The sequence below is a fragment of the Rousettus aegyptiacus genome, unplaced genomic scaffold (assembly GCF_014176215.1).
Source record: "Rousettus aegyptiacus isolate mRouAeg1 unplaced genomic scaffold, mRouAeg1.p scaffold_m13_p_3, whole genome shotgun sequence".
In the NCBI taxonomy this organism is placed as follows: domain Eukaryota; kingdom Metazoa; phylum Chordata; class Mammalia; order Chiroptera; family Pteropodidae; genus Rousettus; species Rousettus aegyptiacus.
The window spans coordinates 143,108,648-143,132,096 of NW_023416306.1; the positions used below are offsets into that span (position 1 = coordinate 143,108,648).

Below are 23,449 nucleotides of genomic sequence, written 5' to 3' on the forward strand. Positions count from 1 at the left end.
AGAAATGATTCAAGAGAGGAAGAAATTCACAGTGCAGGAGAAAGAAGGGAAAATTGTAGAACTAAAGTACTTAAGTAGAGATTAAGGAATGGGATGCAGAGCACAAGTGGAGGATAGAGGTTGATCCTGGGTACGAGCAGGGATACTTTTTTTCATTTTAACATACAGAAATGCACACAATCCGTTATAGGAGCAGTTAGATCGATGATGTTCAGAAATGAGGTGATTTTTTTGTCTGACCACATCTCACATTAATCTGGTATGAGGCTAGGTTAACAGGTATGATCGAGGTAAGAGTAGGAAGTATTGGAAGTCTGAGGAGAGAGAAGAAAGTATGAAATAGTTCTCCCAGAGACTGGGAAAAGGAATTTACTTATAAAGTGTGGTGGTGATTTTAAAATAAATATAATCCATAGGGTTATGAGATGTTTTCTCTAGCAGAATTCAACAGCTCAGATAATAGCGTGGGCTGGAATAGATGGATTCAATCTCAGACGATTAGGGTGTGAAACAGTGGAGGGAGGGGCCAGTGAGTTAAGTGTATTTGCAAAGGATTGGTTATACTAAACGCTGAAATCCGAGCTTGTTTAAGTTAGGACCTACAGAGGGGTGATCAATGGGGAAGAGTAGTAGGGTTAGTGGATGGGAAGTCCTTGTTGGGTTAAAGGTTAGAGTGATATTAATTAGTGCAAGTTACCTGAAAGAGGAAGACATGTTCAGAGACTCGAATGTTAGAAATAAAGAATCCAGAGGAGATATATCTACTGATAATGACAAGGTTGAGTGTTGAAGGAAGGAGAGTGGATGACTGAAGTAGGATGGGGCACGAGATCATTAGGGTTAAGGAAGTCAAGGAATTAAGTGGTTATTATAATGACTGGCTCATTTTTGAGGATGTTCAAGTTGCCAAAAATGATGGTAGGCATAGTGGTGAACAGGAAGACCTTAAGCCAGATACAGAAAACTGTATTTGGGAGAGAGAAGTGGATACTGTTTGGGGAGTCCATAACTGAGGATAAAGACGATGGGATTCACAGTCTGTATGGCAGTGGTTGAAATATCTGGACAATATCAATACATATTGGTTAATTTTTGTATATGGTGTGAGGTAAGGGTTCAACTTCATGTGGATATAACTTTGATTTTCAAAATAATGAATTAATATTTTTGGTTGTAAATTTCTACAAACATCTGCTTTATAGTTTTAAAATATAGTTACATTTTTTAAAATTTGTTTTTTGTCTGTAAAAATTAGATGTGATAGATGATTAGTGGAGGATTCAATGAAGAATATTGCATATGATAGCATATTATTATTATTTTTTTATTTTTATTATTTTTACGCCTACAGCACCTGGTCTTCCTTGGTGATCTCCAATCCAAGTACTAACCAGGCCTGACCCTGCTTAGCTTCCGAGATCAGACGAGATCGGGGATGTTCAGGGTGGCATGGCCGTAGACATTATAGCATATTATTAACTAGTGTTTTAAGTATTAGATTTCATTTGCCTAAGAAAGTGTGCCAATATGTTTCACAAAGCTATTTTTACTTCGTCATAAAAATAATGCTTCATATTTGAAAATAGAAAGGCCATTGTTAATATATGGATTATCTTTGGAAATTCAAAATAGCAATGAGGAGATCTTAAAAAATAGTTTATTTTATCTTAAATTCTTGAAGATAAACAATGATTTTGCTTAACTCTGGCGTTTTTAAAAAGAAACAAATCTTTCTTCAAAGTTTTGACAATAGAAACCCTAGGTATCAGCTATAACCTTACTGAGGTTTTCTTCTTTATGCTGAGTTCTAACTACTTAACTCCGTCTAAGCCTTAAAATTTTTTTCTTAAATTCTGGTGGCCACACGTATTTGAATAATTAACCAAACCACTAAGCTGTCTTTATTAATGGAGTTAATAACACCTTCTCAGTCTAACAACTCAAGAATTTTTATCAGAAGTAATGCTTATTAGCAATTACGGTTAAAAAAAAATTGGGAGAGATGGTTTGTGAAATAAATCCTTTTCCTAAGATATGCCCTTGGTGTTAATGAAGATGGGGAATATCCATTAATTGTGTGAAAATGCCAGAATTCAGGGTATTGGAGGTTGGAAAATATTCTTTCTTGAAGTTAGTCTCTGGACAGTTTAAGAATTATTTGGTCAGATGGAAAGGACTTGATAAATGTAGAGATATAGCTAATAATTATTGACTATTTACTTAGTGCTAGATTCTGGTTTAAGTTTTTAATATGTAATAACTCATTTAATTGATCAGATGGCCATTTGATTTCTTAAAAGGTTTGAGTTTTCCATCTTTATTAGTGAAATTTAAAATGAATTTTCCCTACCATTAAAAAACTTTAGTAAAAAATTACAAATTTAAATGTGACTTAGATCTTAAAGCAATCTGGGAAACAGGCCTCAGTATTGTCTATTATATTAATATTAATATAATATAAACATATAATAATATTGGATATTTAGATTAATTGAAAATATTAATATATGTTAAGTAAACTTTGATATACTTTGCTTTCAAGAAACAAAAATTAAAACATTTTTAAAAATAAATTTATTTAAATTACTTTCAAGTATATAGTACATTGAAAAAGAAATTGAAGAAGATACAAATAAATGGAAGCATATACCATGCTCATGGGTAGAAAGCATCAACATTGTTAAAATGGACTTACTACCCAAAGCAATCTATAGATTCAATGCAATCCTTATCAAAATACCAATGAAATGTTTCAGAGAGCTAGAACAAATAATTCTAAAATTCATATGGAGCCATGAAAACCCTGAATAGCCATGGCAATCTTGAGAAAGAACAAAGTTGGAGGTATCAAACTATACTACCTGATATCAAACTATACTACAAGACTACAGTAATCAAAACAGCATGATACTAGAATTAAAAACAGATAAATTGATCAGTGGAACAGAATGGAGAACCCAGAAATAAATCCACGCCTATTCGCTCACCTAATATATAACAAAGGGGATAAGAATATACAATAGAGTAAAGACAGTTTCTTCAATAAATGGCGTTGGGAAAATTGGACAGATACATACATGCAAAAAAACCCAAGCTGCATCACCTTATATTGTATACAAGAATAGACTCAAAATGGATTAAAGGCTTAAATGTAAGACCTGAAACCATAAAACTTTTAGAAGAAAACACAGGCAGTAAACTCTCTGATATTACTAATCGGAATTTCTTTTCAGATAAAACATTTATTAAGAGACTCTTTAGAGCAGTTTTTTATTTACAACAAAATTGAGAGGAAGGTACAGAGATTGCTCAAATAACCATTACCAGCATCACATATCAGAATGGAATGGTACTTTTTTTTAACCAAGGATAAACCTATGTTGTCACATCATTACCCAAAGTCCATAGTTTACCTTAGAGCTTACTCTCGGTGTTGTATATTCTGTGGGTTTGGACAAAAGTATAGTGAAAAATATTCATTATTATAAAATCATAGAGAGTATTTTTCTATTCTAAAAATCTTCTGTGCTCTGCTATTTCTCTCCCTGCTCACTGCAACCCCTGATCTTTTATTGTCTTCACAGTTTTGCCTTTTATAGAATGTCACATAGTTGGAATCTTACACTATATAGGCTTTTCAGATTGGCTTATTTTCATGGCTTGATAGCTTATTTGAATAATATTCCGTTGTCTGGATATACCACAGTTTATGTATCCATTTGGCTATTGAAGGATATCTTTGTTGCTCTCAAGTTTTGGCAGTTATAGAAAAAGCTGCTATAAGCATCTGTGTGAACATAAATTTTTAACTTTATGGGTAAAACCACGAAGTGTAATTGCTGGATCATATGGTAAGTGTCTTCTAAAGGTACTGTGCCATTTTGCATTCTTAGTAACAGTGTATGAGAGTTCCTGTTACATCTTTGCCGGGATTTGATGTTATTGGGTGTGTAGTATATCTTGTTTTAACTTGCATCTTCCTGATGACATGATGGAGAGCATCTCTTCATATGTTTATTTGCCAAATATATATTTTCTTTATTAAGGTGTCTGTTAAGTCTTTGGCCCATTTTTTAATGGGGTGTTTTCTTGTTGCATTTTAAAAGAGCTTATTTATTTATTTATTTATTTATTTATTTATTTTTTATATTTTAGATAACAATCTTCTATCACGTGTCTTTTGCAAATACTTTTTCCGTATCTGTGGTTTGTCTTATTCTCTTGACATTGTTTTGAGTAGAGCAGAAGTTTTTAAAGAAGTCCAGCGTATCAGTTATGGCTAATGCTTATGGTGTTATATCTAAAAATTCATTGCCATTCCCAAGGCATATCGGTTTTTGCCTGTGTTATACTCTAGGAGTTTTATAATTTTGCATTTTACATTTAGGTCTTTGGAGCTTGAGTCTGAGTTGATTTTTTGAAGTGTGTAAGGTCCGTGTGTAGATTCCTTTTTTTTTTTCTGGTGGTTGTCCAGTTGTTTCAGCACCATTTGTTGAAGAGATTGTCTTTGCTGCGTTGTGTTGCCTTTGCTCTTTTGTCAAAGATCAGCGGATTATATTCATATAGGTCTGTTTTTGGGGACTCTGTCTCATTCCATTGATTGTCTAATCTTTAACCAGTGCCACACTATCCTTTTTTTTATTCTTTTTTTCGAACTTTAATTTAACTTTTTAATTAAGTTTATTGAGGTAACATTGGTAGTGCCACACTATCTTGATTACTGTAGTTTTATAGTAAATCTTGAAGTCAAGATGGTAGCATCAGTACTCCAGCTTTGTTCTTTTCAACTTCTGGTGGCTATTTTGGGCCTTTTGACTCTCCATGTAAACTTTAGAATTAGTTGCCAATATCCATACAATAATACACTGGGAATTTGATTGGGATTGCATTGCATCCATAGATCAAGATGAGAAAAACTGACAACTTAAAGTATTGAGTTTTCCTATCCATGAACAGTTCCTATCCATACACATGGAACATCTCTCCATTTATTTAGTTCTTTTTTGATTTCGTTGATAGGAGTTTTGTAGTTTTCCTTATATAGAATTTTACATGTTTTGTTAGACTTAATACCTAAATACTATTTTTTTTTTGTGGTAATGTAATGGTATTGTGTTTTTAATTTCAAATTGTACTTGGGGTTATATGGGAAAGTAATAGACTTTTGTATATTGCCTTCTCTCCTGTTACTTTGAGTTTTTTTTGGTTGATTTTTTTGATTTTCTACATAGATGATCATGTCATCTGTGAACAAAGACAGTTTTATGTCTTCATTGCCAGTCTGTATCTCTTTCATTTATTTTTCTTGCTTTACTGTACTGGTATAAACTTCTAGTACTATATTAAAAAGGAGTTGTGAGAGGGGATATTCTTGCTTTGTAACTGATTTTAGTGGGAAGACTTCCAGTTTCTCACCATTAAGTATGATGTTAGCTGTGGGTTTTTAAAAATCTGTTCTTTATCAAGTTGCGAAAGTTCCCCTCCATTTCTAGTTTACTGAGAGTTTTTATCATGAATAGGTGTCGGATTTTGTAATTTTTTCTGTATTGATATGATCATGTAATTTATCCTTTTTAGTCTATATGATGGATTACATTAATTGATTATTGAATATTGAACTAACCTTGCATACCTGCAGTAATTCCCACTTGATGATGGTGTGTAATTCTTTTTGTACTTTTTTTGATTGGCTTTACTAATATTTTGAGGATTTTTCCATCTGTGTTTATAAGAAATAATGGTCTGTAGTTTTCTTGTAATGTCTTTGCCTAGTTTTGGTATTAAGGTAATGCTGGCCTCATAGAATGAGTTAGTAAATATCCCTACTGTTTTTATCCTCTGAAAGAGATTGTAGGGAATTGGTATTTCTTCCTTAAATGTTTGGTCGGATTCGCCAGTGTATCTGGACCTGAGGCTTTCTGTTTTGGAAGGTTGTTAATTATTGATTCAATTTTTAATAGAGGTAGGCCTCTTCAGATTGTCTATTTCTTCTTGCATACATTTTGGCAGTTGTGACTGTAAAAGAATTTGCCTAGGTTATCAAATTGGAGGGCATAGCATTGTTTATAATCTTTTATTTTGAATTTTCATGGGGTTTATAGTGATATGCCTTCATTCATTTAATATATATATATTTAATGCTGTAAAGATCCCTCTAAATTCTGCTTTCAGTCTAGTCTACAAATTTTGATGTTTTATTTTCATTTATTTCAAAAGATTTAAACATTTTTCTTGAGAGTTTTTCTTTGGCCCATGTGTTATTTAGAAGTGTGTAGTTTAATCTCTAAACATTTCCCAACTGTCTTTGTTACTGATTTCTAGTTTATGTAATTCTGTTTGTGGTCTGGGAGCAGATACTGTATATTTTCTATTCTCTGAAGTGCCCTTTGATAGATAATTGTATAAAGAAAATGTGCTAATATATACAATGGAATACAACTGTAAGAAAAGATGAAATACTGCCATTTGCGACAGTTTGGATGGATCTTGAGATTATCATGCTAAGCAATATAAACCAGACAAAGTTGAGAACCATATTGTCTCACTTATATGTGGGATATAAAACTGAAAGCAACAAATGAACAAGATAAACAAAACTCATAGACACAGAAGACAGTTTAGTGGTTACCAGAGGGAAAGCAGGGAGGGGCGGAGGTAGATAAGGGTAAAGGGGGTTAAATATATGGTGACAGGAGGAGATTTGACTTTGGGTGGGTAATGAACACACAGTGCAATATACAGATGATATATTATCAAATCATACACTCAGAACCTATATAATTTTATTAACCAATGTCACCTCGATAATAAAAATAAAACTTGGAATATAGTAAAAAAAAAAAAAAGAAAACTGAAACTGATATGTTTATGTGTGTGTGTGTAAATAAATTTGTTAAGGTATATTTTATGTCCAGAATGTGATCTGTCTTGGTGAATGAATGTCCCAAGTGATCTTGAGCAGAACGTGTAATCTGCTGTTGTTGGATGAACTAGTCTATAGACATTAATTACCACTTGAGTGATAGTGTTGAGTTCAGCTATGTTGATAATCTGCCTTTTGGGTTTGTCCATAGAGAAATATTAAAGTTGCCAAATGAAATAGTGACTGCATCTGTTTTTCCTTCAGTTCTGTCAGCTTTGGCCTCACATATTTTTGATGCTCAGTTGTTAGGCATATGCAAATTAGGATTGTAATGTTTTCTTAGAGTTTTGTCCCCTTTATTATTATGTAATGCCCTTCTTATTCCTGATAACTTGCTCTTAAGTCAGTCTGAAATAAATATTGCTACTCCTGCGTTATTTTGATTAGTGTTAGCACAATATATTTTTCTTCATGCGTTTACTGTTATTCCGTATATGTCTTTATATATAAAGTGGGTTTCTACTAGATAACATATTGTTTTGACTTGTTTTTTGACCCACTGTAACAATTTTTGTCTTTGTGCATAATTGGCGCATTCTGACTATTGACATTCACATCGATGACTGATATAGATTAATATCTAACATATTCACTACGATATCCTATCTGTTGTTCCTGTTTTTGTTTTATACTCTGTTTCTGTCTTTTGTGTTTTTAATTGGGCTTTTTATGTGATTCTTTTTTCTTAGCACGCATTTTTTTTTTTTTTTTTTTTTTTACTTTTTGTAGTGGCTGCCCTAGAGTTTGCAGTATACATTAACAACTAGTTGAAAGCCACTTTCAAATATCACTGTACTACCTCACAGAGAGTGTGAGTGAGTACCTTATAACAAAGTAATTCTGATTCCTTCCTCTTGTGTCTTGAATCATTGCTATCATTCATCTCACTTATGTATCATCATACATAAGCATATATGAGCACATAATATATATACATAAGCATCCATAATCAAATATATTATGATTATTATTTTGAACAAGATGTTGTTAGATTAATAAAGAGTAAGAAAAATAATAATTTTCATTTAACCTTCACTTATTCCTTCTCTGATACTCTTCATTTATTTAGATATGAGTTTCTGACCCATTATTTTTCTTCTCTTTAAAGAACTTCTTTTAAACATTTTTTTGCAAGGGAGGTCTATTGGCAACAAATTCCCTCAAAATTTGTTTGTCTGATAAAAGTCTTTATTTCTCCTTCACTTTTGAAGGATAATTTCTCAGGGTACTGAATTTTAGGTTGAAGGTGTTTTTCTTGAAAAAACTTTATTTCATACCATCCACTTCTTGTGCAGTTTCTGGGGAGAAGTAAAATGTAATTCTTATCTTTGTGCCTCTATACATAAGCAAAGTGTTGTTTCCCTCTGGCTTATTTCTTGACTTTGGTTTTATCTTTGCTTTTCTGTAATTTGAAAATGATATACCCAAATGTAGCTTTTTTTTTTTTTTTTTTTTGCATATTTATCCTACATGATGTTTTTTCAGCTTCCTAGATCTTTGGTTTGGTGTCTAATGTTAATTTGTTCAGTTATTGTTTCCAGTATTTCTTCTGTTCTTTTTCTGGTATTCCCATTACTCATATATTATTTCTTTTGCAGTTGTCCCATAGTTCTTGGATATTCTGGTTTTTTTTTTTTAGTCTTTTTGGCTTTCAGCTTCCAAGGATTCCATTGATATATCATATTGCTCAAAGATTCTTTCCTCAACTCTGCCCAGTCTACTAATAAGCTTATCAAAGGCATTTTAAAATTTCTGTTGCAGTGTTTTTTTCTTTTTTATATCTCGTATCTCTTTTTGGTTCTTTTTTAGAATTTACATCTCTGTTTACATTGCCCATCTGCATTTCCATGTTGTCTACTTTATTTGTTACAGCCTTTATCATATTACTTACAGCTGTTTTAAAATCCTGGTCTGATAATTATCACATTTCTGCCTTGTCTGGTTCTGATGCTTTTCCTTCTCTTCTGATTGTGTTTTTTGCCTTTTGGTATGGCTTGTAATTTTTCTTTTTGATAGCTAGATATGATGTACCATGTAAAAGGAATTATCGTAAGTAGATGTTTAGTAATGTTGTTGTGAGGTGTATAGGAAGGGAGAATTTTATATTACTATGGTGAAGTCTCAGTCTTTTAGTGAGCCTGTGCCTCTGGACTGTGAACTTCACTTGTATTTCTCAGTTTTTTCTTCCCCTTTAGATGGGAAGGGACAGGATGATTATTAGAGTGAGTTCATGTTGGTTATTGCCCTTTTCCCAGATGAGCTAGACTCTGATAATGCCCCACCCGGTTAGGCTCTGGCTAATTAGTTTTCCCTGAGGTCAGGCCTTGTTGAGAAGAATAGAGGGTGCTGTTGTATTTCTAAATGGTTCTTTCCTGGGCCTTCCTGCCTTTACATGCAAATTATGATTGTATTAATATTCATTTTTTTTATAAGTAAACCTTTATTGATCACATATAGTCTGGTTCTCAGATAATTCGGTAATCTTGAAAATTACTCAGGACTCCCTAAGAGCTTTATTTATGAAGGTTATGTCTGTTAACATTTACTATATTGGAAATTAAAATTGAGAAAATTTGAAAATATTAAGTACTTATTGCATATTAACATAAACTGTGTTTTTATGAAATATAACTATTTTCCAAAACAAAAAAATTTTGTGAGCGAGTAGCATTGCTTTACGTTTTTGCAAATCTCTTTAATGTTTGGCTTAAGAGAAGATAGATGGATTGTGATATCTGCTTCTCTGGTGAATCTGTTATTACATGTTTTGTTCTAAATATATGAGATTGATTTGGACTTCATATATATGTAGTTAGAAAAGAGAAACCTGTCTATAGCCTTTTGAGATAATTGTTGGTCTAGTTAGGTAAATATGTGTTTAGTTTCTATGGATCATTGTGAAAGTAAAGATGATGTTTTAGTGCAGAACCTGCGTTTCTGGAAACTGTAGTATTAATTAAATTTGCCTTTTCCTTTCCAAAACTGGAGTTTATTGTAATGGTCCCTATGAGATGCATTCTTGACTTAGTACACTGGCAACTTGTTTCTTTTAAATTCTCCAAAACCCTGAATGTTCTGATGGCCATTGTGTGTTCCTTTACCATTTATATAATTATTTGTTAGTTCTCTCAGTCTGTAGTATTATTTCTGTAGCCCTTCATAAAGTTAGCTAGAGGTCTTTTCTTCTAATTCCTAACCAAGCTTCACCCTGTTTCCTCAACAGGGTCCTTAAGGGCGCATCAAGCTGCTATAAAACTTATGTCCTAACATCCAACACTATCAGCTGCACACAACTTTTTTGCCTCTTCTGGGTCAAAACTATTAATCAGTGGCAGAAATAATGGGTACAAAGGAGTAGAGTCTACATACTTCAGAACATACTTCACTCAAGACAAGTTAGAACTATCCTTGGCTGAGAGCATTTGGAGTATAATGTGTTAACACTCACTGGCCAAGAGTGTGCAGTATAATTTGTTGAGCTATTGCTCATTGAGAGCTTATGATACTATTCAGATATACGTTTATTAACGAGTTTTGTTTTTTCTATTTCTACCAATATAATATAAACCCTTATGCACACAGTTGGTGTTATTCTCTTTATATTCCTCAGGAGCAAAAGATATTGGTTTTAGATATGCTGAGTTTGAGGTAACTTTATTTTTCAAAGCAACAACAACAACAACAACAACAACAACAACAACAACAACAACAACAGTAAAATACCTGTGGAACACCAAAGAGGAATTGTGCAATAGGCAGTGCCTAACAGGAACTCTGGAAAGACATTTGTGCTGGAGATAGACACTGAGGATTATTATTATAGGTCATTGTAAAAGTTGAGAGTAAAAATAAAATTAAAGAAGAAAATATGGAATGTGAAGAGGATTGATGTCAGTTCTTAATAGATATATGACTTTAAGCCAGTTTTTGACTCTCCCATGCTCATTGTCCTCATCTATATATAAGGAAAATAATATCTACATCACGAGATCCTCAATACATGTTATCTTCTTTCTAGCTTTCTTGTATTTTGAACCTCTTTTTAGAAATTATATACAATATTGTTCAATAACAGTTTTAAATTTGGCTTAGGAGTTTATTGGGCAAGAGGGCAAAAAGGGAAATTGGTTATACTCCATGATCCTTACCATTTGTAAGAATGGTACAAACACAGTTTTTTGGGAATGGGGAGCTCATGTTTTCTTGGTACAACTATACTAAATTATTGGCTCTTTTTTCCCCCCCTGTATATAAATATTTATTTATATAGTTCTTTTTCTGGCTTAAGGTGGGCTTAAACATATTTGCTTGTTGGTTGTAAATTCCTATGCTAAATGGTAATAGCCAACAGAAGATTGATTAATTATAAATGTTGAATTCTAAGACAAAACAATGGGTAAACATAAGTTTTTCTTCTTAATTTTGAGAATGAAATCTCCCCTCGCCAAGTCTATTGTCTCATTATAATGTTTTTTAACACCTGTCCCAAGCTGTCACTTCCTTTTTTTATGGATGAATTCTTTGCTTTAGATCCCAAACCACTGTGTTGCAGTAGTTTATGAATCTCTTTCCTCATGCTTTGTAATAGATTCTGAATTCTCTTTTAGATATAAAGTGACTTATACCAATGTAACCTAAAGGTATGAAAGAACTGATTGTGAAATTTAACAGCAAATGTGTTAAGATTTAAGTTGAGAATGTTGCATAAGTAAATATAATGCATTCTTATTTTAGTTGCTAGGAAATGATTATTGGAATAATGAAGGTTAACTGGATTCCATGACTAATTGGCTTGAAATTTACATTATGTGCAAATAGGTAACTCCTCACTTAAACAAGATTTCATGTTCCTTCTATCAAATATTATTAAATTTAGAGTTTTAAAGTAATCAAAAATTTGTTTTGACTACAAATAGCAGAAGTTTAAGAAAATCCAAACCTTTTTAAGACGAAGATTCAAATTTCTACCCAGACCACTGGAATACTCTTCTTTTACCCCATTTTAATTCCCATTTGAAAGCTGATCATTATTTTTCTGGTGAAGGGAGAGGAGAGAAAAATTGAAAAAAAATTGCTTAATACACTGTTCATCTTCTGTAGGCCAGTATAATTTAGTTGAAAACCTAACCATCATATATAAGTTTTTTGGGGGAAAATGTATTCCAGGTAGCAAGTTAATAAGCAGAGTATTAGAACAAGGTCTATTTGTAAATTGGCTATCTTTTTCAAAATGCAACAGATGTTATTTTTATTTATTTATTTATTTTTTAAACACCTACAGCACCTGGTCTTCCTAGGTGGTCTCCTATCTAAGTACTAACCAGTCCTGACCCTGCTTAGCTTCTGAGATAGGGCATGTTCAGGGTGCCATGGCTGTAGACCAGATGTTATTTTTTGTGGGTTTTCCATGAACTCTTGAATTATTTTATTAATGTATGTTAGTAATATTTTATTAATTTAATTAACTAGTGATCATTTAGGTTATCTACCTCTAAAATTTTCTAATTCACTTAGGGCAATTTTTTTCAAATGATTTATTTAGTTAAATTAAGATTCCTAAAATTTTAATGTTCAAAGACATAGCTTTACAATCAATATTCACTGGTACAGAAAAGTTAGGCAGCATATTTTGGGAGAAAAATTTCCTTAGTAATATCAAGATCCTACCTTAGAGAGTTCAGTACACATGGGTTAAGAAATAATTTATTTTAGGAATAAAATTTTTAACAAAAGTTGTCACTTGTTTTTTTATCTTTTAAGACCATACGCTTCTGTTTTGAGTTGTTTCCAGAAGCCAAGGAGTTGAAGAGTGAAAAGTGCTGATAAAACTAGGTTACTTCAAAGAAAGTCTTAAATACAGAGTTTGTGATTAATTATTTATGTTTTCCTAACTCAGTTAATCTGTTTTAATAATTATTGAAATTTCGTGCGGAGTGTAACTGCTTTCGAAAAAGTAAAAGGAAACAGGACTATTAAAAATGTTGACAAAGTATATAAGTAGTTAAATATTCTTGATACAGAAAATTAAAATCTAACAGAAAAGAGGATAGGCACCATTCTGGTTTTTAAAAACAAAATAAAACCATAAAAATATCTTTTGAAATGGGTAATGACCAAGGATTTGGGCTTTTGCAGCAATTTTCCTTTGTTCCACAGAATGTAAGATTTTGTTTGGAAAAATTTGGAGCACTCTTTGAGGCAAAAGATTGCCCACATACTGCTGTTTTGGTTTCTCTGTTGCCAAATGAAGTAAACTAGCAATTATCAACTTTTTCTAATTTTTTTTATATGACTACATGCATATAATTTGTAAATATATATTTTATAAACATTCAGAAAAAGGTCTGGCTGCATAAACTCTAACCAGTAGTATGTTACCTGTGGGACATGGGATATAGAACAGAAAGAAGTAGAACTTTCAATTTTCCTATATTTGAGCCTTAAGAGAAAGAATGTTCTTTCAGCAGTTATAATCAGAATGGGAAAAGGTTGTATAGGAAAATAATCATTTAAAAAATTCTTCAATACTGCCGAAGTCCTTATAAATTTAAGGCAGATTTGTAAAAAGTGGAGATGTAGAACTGATTGTGGAAACATAATATATTATGTATAATATACAGTATGACCTTTAGAAATATTAAAGTGTTCTATATTACCTTGTTAAGTGAATTATCAATGAAGACTACTCTCCAAGACCTTGGTATATTGAATATTATTTGTGGCTCAATAGTTTTGAGTATTTTAAAATGCTCCTTGCCTATAAATATCTTTAGTCAGTATAAAGTGTGCTCACTTTCAACTTCTGTAGTTGGATTAATTTTCTCTAACTACAAGATTAGGGGAAATGCACCTCTCCCAATCTTTCCAATCTCAAAGCGAATTTTCTGGTATTTTGTTGATCTTGATAATGACAACTGTGCTCTGTTCTCCTTCTTAGCGATTTTACCCCTCTATTTTTTAATGGCCCTATTATGATAGAATGATGCGAAGGTGAATGTTAGTATTTTATAAATTATTAATCAAATTAATAGCTTATCAATTTATTCATAATTAAAATTTCTTATTTCCCTATTTCTCCTCACTGAGCTTATTTCTTAAGTCAACTACTTATTTGGGAGAAATCAACTTTTCCCTATTCATTAGAATTTTTCTTTTTTTCTTTGTCTTATTTATTTTGTTATGTGTAGTTTGAGTACTTACTAGATGTCAGACACTGGAGATAGAGAACAAGATTGTCCAGATTCCTGCTCTCATGGAGTATACATCCTAGTGGAGATTGCAGAAAAATCAACACATAAAGAAATAAATTATTTTAGGTAATGCTAAGAAAGGAGTAATTAGGGCTTGTGTGGCCCCAGCATGTATGTAGTTGGGCAAGATTACAACTGGATGACTACATACCAAAATGTTTAAATATTTAAAAGTTATGATTCAAAGTACATCCTTGGGGGCAGCCTTTGTTTCCACTCTGCATCCCAAGTTCCCTGCTGTGTGCATCTTCAAGACCAAGAGGCTATAGGAATTACTCTTTTTTTCCAGTCAGCCTTTCCACTTGCCAGTCTCATAGTAGCATAGATCTGTGGGGGCAGGCCAGAGATGATTGGGTGGTAGGTACCTGGACCTGGACCCATCTAAAACAATATAGGAACTGATCCCGTCAAATCCCTAGAATTTAGTACAGAGAGGATAACCTCTCCAGCTCCTTTCTTTTCCAAATCAGAATTTCTAAGGTCTTCCCATATTGTATTACCAAAGAAGAGAGGAGAGAAGGAAGAATATCTGGGAAACCTGTGTAGGCAATCACTTTGGTTGGCTTTGGGGCAGCCAGCTTTAACCAGTTAAAATTTTTATAAGTAGCCATCTTTCTAGTATTTCATGGGAAAAGCTATGATAATTTTCTCCTTTCTCCATATATATGGGGACACTGTTAAGTTCTTTATCCTCTGGCCTGGGCCAGGGGCGGGGGTTGGGGGGGGGGGAGGCGTGCCTCTTTAGCTAGCGCCTCTCCCTTGTGATTCTCATTTGCACCATTGCTTCCCGAACTTTCAAAATACTTTTTACAAGGCTGAAAGGGAAAAAAGTCTTGGTTTTAGTGATTGTGGTATGCAGGGCTTTCTTCCCAGGTCTAAGGATGACTGAACTGAGACTGCTCTTTTACCTGTCTCTTTCTTTGACTTCTCCTTATCCTGCTACTTCTGAATCTTCCTAGTCCCCAACTCAATTTTTTTGATTTGTAAATTTATTTAATTTGAAAACCAAATTGGTATCCCTTGGGACTATGTCTGAAAAGTAAGCTCCAAATGAAAATGGACATTTTCCAAAAGATTTTTTGTAAGATTTTAAGTAGCTATTTTTGACCCCCAAAAGCCCACCCAAAGAAGAAAACACACACACACACACACACACACACACACACACACACACACACAGAGGCAAACTGTATGCAGACTTGTTGTACATTTGAATACTATTATATACATATAAAGTATATAAAGTTATATTTTCTCTGTACAGGTGTGAAAGTTGTGTGGATTTACTGTTCGTGAGAGGAGCTGGAAACTGTCCTGAGTGTGGCACTCCTCTTAGAAAGAGCAACTTTAGGGTACAACTCTTTGAAGATCCTACTGTTGACAAGGAGGTTGAGATTCGGAAAAAAGTTCTAAAGATGTAAGTATTATTGCTTGAATGATTCAGTACATAAAGAGGACAGTTATTGCAATAATCGAAATGTGGACAGTTTGGCAAGTGAATAAATAAGTATAATTTCATCTGTGTATTTTTTCAGCAAACATTAAGTTCTTAGAGAACTCAATAATATTAATTATCTAACCTTGGTTAGAGTAGATCTACTTCATCATGGCTTTCCAATTCATTTATTTGCTGTGTATCCCTTAATTTAATTAACAAATATATATTGAGTACCTGCTGTGTGCAAACTGCATCATACTTATTATGTACTGCTTATGAGTTAAATGACTATGAACCTTGCCCTCAAAGGCTTAAGTATAGTAGCATATGATAGCATAGAGATAGATAATTAAAACAGGCAAACAAAACAGTTGATTATAAATTGAGAAAAATGCTGTGAAGTTAGTAACTGAATTTTGGCGTGGGTCATTGTTGTCAGATAAGGCCTGACGAGGTAATGTTTAAGTTGAAATTTGAAGGCTATTAGAGAAAATCATGTGTTAGCTATAATTTAATTTGATATATATATCTATATCCATGTATGTATGTGTGTGTACATACATTTTTAGAAATTTATAATTTAGGTTTTTACTCTTTGTTAGTAGTTTTGGGTTTTATTTTATCTGTACTCTTGTTACAAATCACCTTATTGTTTTTGAAGTTTAAAGAATACATATATTTAATTTATCATTGTTTTGTTTGTTTGTTTGTTTGTTTATTTATTTTCAGTTGTTAGGTGATTTCAACCTTGGCCAACATTGTTTTGTCAGCATCTTTCCAGATACTTAACCAGTGTTACTATATCAATGTTCCAAGCTGTTCTTTTATTATTTGGATTACTTCTCAGAGATAGTTTCTCTTAGATTCTTATCTTTTTTTCATTAACACTTGTGGTTTTCTGATTATTCATGGGCATATTCCAATATTTACAGATTTTCCTGATCTAACATTCCTTAGACTATAACTGTTATGAAAAATAGAAAGTTATTTTTTTGAATTAATTTTTAGCTTTCTGGAAATTAATTAATCTATAAGAAGTAAACAGTATCATAATTTCTAGTGATAGACCTGGTTTAAGTTCATTTCCATTCCTCCAGGGTCCTAATTTCTTTTTCTTTCCCTTAAGTCTTGGAAGGATTTTGCATATTGTACCATTCTCTCCTGATTCTACTCCTTCTCTCTAGTGACTATATGAATTTAAGAACAACATTGTTGGTCTGGTTGCAAACCTGGTGTCAAGAAAACAGTATTTTACATAGTCAGCAATCCTTTTCTATGTATCATGTGTGAATTAAGTACGAAGAAACAAACTAGTTAGATAATACTGAAAGCAAGTGATGTGACATGTTGATGTTTCTTCTCTTAAAGATATAATAAAAGAGAAGAAGACTTTCCTAGTCTAAGAGAATATAATGATTTCCTGGAAGAAGTGGAAGAAATCGGTATGTTTTTAATGCCTGAACTTCTGGTGTGCTAGCCCATGCGCTTCTATCCTTTAGATGCCTAGGAGAACATTTCACAACTCTCTAACAAGTTTTGTTGTGATAGCTGATGTTTATCTAATTACTTTTGCAGTTAAATCATGTTTGTTAAGTTGGAGGTATACTTAAGTAAAGGACATACTTTTAGGTAATAAACATTTCGTCTTAGGAAAAATATGATGAATGGAGGTACTACTACTTTATAGCTGGGAAGGAAGGCTGTATTGGTATGCTGCTGATGTATTAGAGTAAACAAAAGGAAAGAATATTCAGATTTTTAAACAGGGTTTCCATTAACTATATTCATGGTGAATAAAGGCATATATTTATTGTTTATCATCATTTATGCTTCCGTGTATACAGTAGTTTCAAAATACTTTGAAACAGTTCACTGTTGAAGTGGCATTCTATTATTCAGTGTTATTCTAGAATCAGAGGTTAGAGTAATAATCTAAGTTCCTTTTCTTTCTATTGTGATTAGTTAAAAGGATGCTTTCATCAAAAGAAAGTATTGTTTCTGTTTTCTTAAATACTATTTCAGAGATGTTAAAACGTGTGGAAGTTGTTATATATCAATTTAAAAAATTAGTGGTGTTTTTAAAAGTTGCCACAAGTATTATTACTCAATACATGTTTTGAAATGATACCAAAAAAATCATAAACTGTGAAAATTAGAATAAGACTAAGAGAATTAAACAGTCATCTTTTTTTCTTCTCAAACTTGATAGGCAAGCCATACTCATATTATTACTTATTTAAATTAAATGATTATAATAAAATTCATAATTCTTGAGAAGGTTTATACATGGTAAATTTTTAGAAGACTCAAATTCCTAAGGAATGAAGTATTCTAATTCCTTTTATGTCTTTATTAACTGAGAAAAACCCAGAAAATCTTTATATTTCAACTGTTGCTGAAACTTTTCTAAAATATCTAAGTTCATTTGTTATGTCATAGCAAATAGCATTTACAGAACATAATGTAGGCTTTTTCTGGGATCTTGTAGTGCTTTGGAGCCATTGCTTTTTCATTCTAATTGTTCTTCACACTTTGTATGTAATCTTAGTAACCAGTAATGGCTATGGATTTCAACTGAAAAGATGGTAGAATTGGGAGTGCCAAGGCAAAATAAAGAAGTTAGGATATAGACTGAGAAGATAAACAAGAAAGAAATTGTAAGAACTGGGCAAGTATGCAGATATGTAGAAATATGGGTATACATAGACGTTAAGTATAGTATAAACAGTCTGATCAGGTAATAAAGAGAAAGGAGATAATAGATATCACAGAGCATGTTCAATACATGGTCACAAGTGCAAGCAGTCAGGAAGGATAACTGAAAGAAACTGATGGATAACAAAGGTGGGGAAGAAGGGATCTTGATTCTGGAACGAGGTTCTCATTGAACCACGAATTAAAAAAAAAATACACGCGCGCGCACACACACACACACACACACATCATTTACTATAAGATGAATTAGTTTGAAGATATGAACTACCTGGGAACTGGGGCCTATGTCCAGGAGTTGGAGCTAAGATTGACAGGTAAGAAGAGCAAATTTAGATATTAGAGCTATACAATATGTAATCCTTTCTTTAGCAGATAAGGAAATGGTGGTTCAGTGCATTTGATTTGAAAGTGATTCTACTATTATGCATATTTATGAAGGGCTCTCTTCAGTTGCAGTATGTTCAAACTCTCTTAATCAACCTCCACTTAATTGACTCATTAGAGTGACTGACATTTCTCAGGTTTTCTGTAAAATGTACTTACTGATGCCCAAAGTGTGATGACTATATCATGAATCCTGACCATTAGAAGAGGTCCTCAAGTACACCTATGTACTTCTCATACTAGTTCAGTTATATACCATAAGTTGGTTGCATTAGTAACCAAACTGTCTTTTGCCAGTGGTACTTGTTATCATAATTATGTAATTTAATTAAGTAGTTTACATGTTCGGGGAAAATTGCAAAACCTCAGAAGGATTCTGCTTCTCAAGTTCTTGATATACTTTAAAAAAACCAGAAACTGAACAATATAGATGACAGTTATGGTTTATACAAGATACTCCAATTAAAGACTAGACCTTGGCTGTATGTAGTTAAGTTAGAAAATGACTGTACACTTACTAAATATGTTTTAAGTTAAAGAGTTGAAAGAGTATTTATGTGTTTCAATTATAATCTTGATTATGTTGGGTAAAAAACAGTTCTCTTGTATTTGAAGATATTGATAAGGTTTGGGACCTAGTCTAGTGGACTTATAGTTTATTTTCTGAACTTCAGCTCAGTTTAGCAAATATTAATTGTTTTATGTGAACTACTTTACTTGCTGGGGACATATGATCTTTGCCTTCAATAATTCAAACCCTAAAGGGAGAGATAATTATGTAAACTGATAACTATAATGTGAAAATGTATAGGCATTTATTTATAAAGTGTTACAGGAATACAGATAAAATAATTTAGCATTAGGAAATAGAGGTGTAGTTTGCTGATGTTCAGAGAAGAGGTCACATTTGAGTTTGATCTTAAAAAATGAATATGAGTTTACCTGGTAGAAAAGAGATGGAAGAACCATTCGTAGCAAAAGACAGTCACAGAGATACAGGTATTGAGCATGTTGGAGAATTAGCACATAATCTGTTATAAGTAGATAAAACTGGGTAATGACTAGAAATGAGGCTTGAAAAACAGACTAGATCTTGCTTGGTTAATGAGGGCTTTGTAAGCTAGGCTGTCAGAGTAAGAATTTATTCTATGAACAATAGTGAGCCAGTGGAATAATTTGGCAATGATGTAGAATATTGACAGGAGATACTCAAGGCTTGGAAACCATTTTTAAGGGACTATTACAGCAATTTGGATGAGAAATAATGAGAGCTTGGATTAGGTAGCAGGGGTCATAGATAAAGAGGATGCTCTAGAGATATAATTTTCAAATGACTAATTTGCTATAGGAAAGAGCAGGCAGGGATGAATTAAAATAATCTGACCTTGAGTAGTTGTATGGTATTTATCAGGAAAATAAAAACTGGAGAATAGGCAGTCTTTTTTATGGTTTTGTTTTGTTGAATGGAAAGTGTAGAAATGAGGGGAAAACTAGGTTGTAGCCCTTTTAATTTATATTAGGGAGTGGCTCTACCACTTAGTTGTGTGTCATTATTTTGATTGTTGTGGTATAAATCAAACTTCCTTTTAAAATCTTGTTTCAATAGCTGTCTACCTTGTGTTTTATTTATACTTTTAAAGATGATTAGTTAGATGTTTGTTATATCTGTATTAGCCAACTGCGTTAATCAAAAGTATAAAATGTTAATTTCATAGGCATCTGCTAAGTGCTAGACTGAGCTATACTCATATTATCTCGTATAATAATTTTTACGACTCTAAGATTAGAGACAGGCATTTTTATCCCAATTTTGCATATGGAGAAGAAGCAGAGAGAGCTTAAGTATTGTGCCCAAGAACACATCGCTAGTAAATATTGGTGCCAAATTGTGAACATAGGTTTTTCTAACTCTCAGAGCCCATGAAAGTGCTTGACAGTGTCCAAGAGTAGTAAGTAGTCTGAATCTGGAACATGGGGTGCTGATTGGTAGAATAGTGGGAGATGATGGGGGGTGAGGGGGGGAGGTCGGCTTTGGGTATATTTTGAAGGATCTTAAAGAAGTTAGAACTCAAATCTTACAGGTAGAAGGATGCTCTTGAAGATCTTTAGGCCTAAAATGAGAAGAATGAAGTTGTTAGAGTGGCTAAGGAATCAATGTTTGAGGACTTATAAATTGAGGATTAGTGTGATTTGGTTATATAAATTTTGTTATGAATCCTTTGAACATCACAAATATACAAATTTAGAAATACTAGAATTTTGAATAATGGCATAAAATTACAATATAAGCGGCACACAAGAAGATGAACTTTCTTATAGCGTTAACAATAGGCTCTTTTCTGTGGTTATGACAATCTAAACATAAAAATTCTTGTTCTTTTGGCCCCAGGGATTATCTCAAAGGTTTGTTCTTAGTTCCATAATAAACAGATTATTCTTTTGGTTTAGAGTATGCTTATTTTAAAAGGGTGAGAAAGTCCTAAGGGCTTTAATTATGAATTCTAGATGTCAAAAAGACTTCAAAATTGTGCTTAAGTAACATTAAATCTTTCAGAAAATACAATAGGTTTTTTGTTGGCTTTTAATACTTGACTAAAGGCAGGTCAACATCTGAACTAGACCAGTAACCAGATAAAGGGCCAAGTGATTCTATAGAAAATTATCTTCTATTCCTTTTTCTTCAAGGCTATTATACCAACCTGATTCACTGTGGGAGTGAATGAAACTTGCTTTATGTAAAAAGTCTTTAAAATAGTAATCCACTTTTGTGTTTTTTTTTCTTCTTTTTAAAAGAAGAGATTTGTATTATTTGTGATTATGATTCACATCTGTTATATTGCTATTACCTTTGCCTTCTAAATAAAAAAAATGAATTAAACAAACTGTTATTTAAGTTTTATTGGAATTCATCAAAATTTATAATAAGCATAAGAAAAAAGAAATTCTATGTAAACAGTTACTTAGAATCTGCCTTCAAGGGACACTCTAGTGGGTCAAATAGATATGTACATTGAAAATAATTATACAGGGTAGAAAGTGGATGCGCACTACCAGAATGATATTAGGTAACATATTATGGACATTTGGAGATGGAAAGATTGTACCTGCAAAGTGATTTGTAAGGAAGATCTGGGGATTAAATTGGATATGGATATCTACAGTTGTTCTGGGTTGAGGTTGGTACTAAGATAGGCCCTCTGGGAGCAGTTTGATCATAGGTATGGAGGTAGGGAAGTGTGAGGCCTGTATAGATGCAGAAGAATAGTTAAACTGGACCAGAAGTGGCTTTTTAGGAATTGAGAGAAGTGATACAACTAGTATTATAGAAAAAAACTCAGGCTTTGGAATCAGCCTAGGTTAAAATCCTGGTTCCATATTTACTCGCTGTATACCTTGGATGTAGTTATTTAATATTTTAAAACCTTATCTGTAAAGTGTGAATACTTATAAGGTTGTTAGGATTAAGTGATATAATTTGGTTAAATGCTGGACATAATGCCTAACGCCTGTCATATGTATTTTATAGTTGTTTGATTGATACACACACACACACACACACCTTACTGAGTATATAACTCAAGCAAAATTTGCAGATCAGTTCAAGTAAATAGATGAGGGAAAGCCACTCAGTTTGGAATTGTACTCTGATTGGAATTGCTTGGTCTCTCTTATCCTTGCTTCTTGAAGAGGCTCTGAGGAATCTGCAGAACTCACAAAGCAGAGAGAGAAAAGTGATGTGAGAGATAAGATTAGATTTTTTTTAAGATCCTTATGGATGTAGAAGCAATGAGTGAATTTAGTGACTTATGACTGAATAACATAATCTGAACTTTGTTTTAGGAGGGTTATTTGGTAGTTGATTCCATTAAAAGGAAGGACAATTTATTCCTTTAATAAACATTTATCCACCAACTAGCACAGTGCTAAAGATTACTTAATGAATGAAGCAAGGATACTTTTAGTTTTCCCCTATCATCACTTGATCGTTTAGTGTGTTGTATTATTACTTTAATTTCATGTGTGTAGGGGTGATCTCCCTAATAAGAGTGTTAGTCTTTGAAAACGAGAAGTCCTTTTGTATGCTCACAACACCACAGTGTTGGGAACCTAATATATAATCATTAAATTCTTTTCTCATTTCCTATTTTTCCTTTATTTCTGGATGATATAAAAATTGTATAAAATATAATCTTCTAGTACAAGATAAAGTACAAAGTAAAGAATGCTATATATGTATGTACAAATCATGTAAAACACTGATTTTTATGAGCTGTAAATAATGTTTTTAACATTTATAAGAGAAGGTAGTTATTTCTTGTTGGGGAATCAGGGAGAACGTTACGGAAAAGTATTTGGGTAGACACATTAAGATTGGGTATATTTTCAGTAATAAGAAAGGGGGATAAGGCATTTTAGGTACAATGGTATGATCAAAGGAATTGGAGCAGAAAGTGTGGGGGACATTTGGGAAATGCAGAGCTGTCTAGTTTCAAGAGAGGTCTTTATTAAGGGGAGATGAAAGTAGTTATAGCCAGATTGTTAGTTTATAGCCAGTAGTTAATAGCCAGAAGGGTTCTGGATTCTGAAAGTCTTTGATTTTTAAAAATTTTTTCTAGCAAAAGGGGAGAAGGTAGTGGGGATGAGAGAGGACTCTAGGATGGTAGAGGTGGAATTAGTCTGGCAGCATTGTATATTATCGATGGGGTTAAGGTATAGGGTAAGATGCAAAGACTCTGGAGG

At 32.8% G+C, this 23,449-nt stretch overlaps 1 protein-coding gene and 1 pseudogene across 3 annotated transcripts in view; one reads left to right on the forward strand and one right to left on the reverse strand.

The window, feature by feature from the left end:
• The window catches only part of MNAT1 (MNAT1 component of CDK activating kinase), a 167,050-nt gene that overhangs the window by 37,427 nt on the left and 106,174 nt on the right, over window positions 1-23,449 (forward strand). For all 3 annotated transcript variants that reach the window (XR_004950088.1, XM_036218195.1, XM_016162364.2), the window contains exons 2-3: window positions 15,437-15,589; window positions 16,979-17,052. Coding sequence is in view for 2 of the 3 variants with exons in the window: in XM_036218195.1 (XP_036074088.1) it covers window positions 15,437-15,589; window positions 16,979-17,052 (227 nt within the window). In the remaining variant the exon portion in view is untranslated. The remainder of the gene's footprint in view (window positions 1-15,436; window positions 15,590-16,978; window positions 17,053-23,449) is intronic.
• Window positions 1,343-1,461, reverse strand: LOC118601187 (annotated as a pseudogene).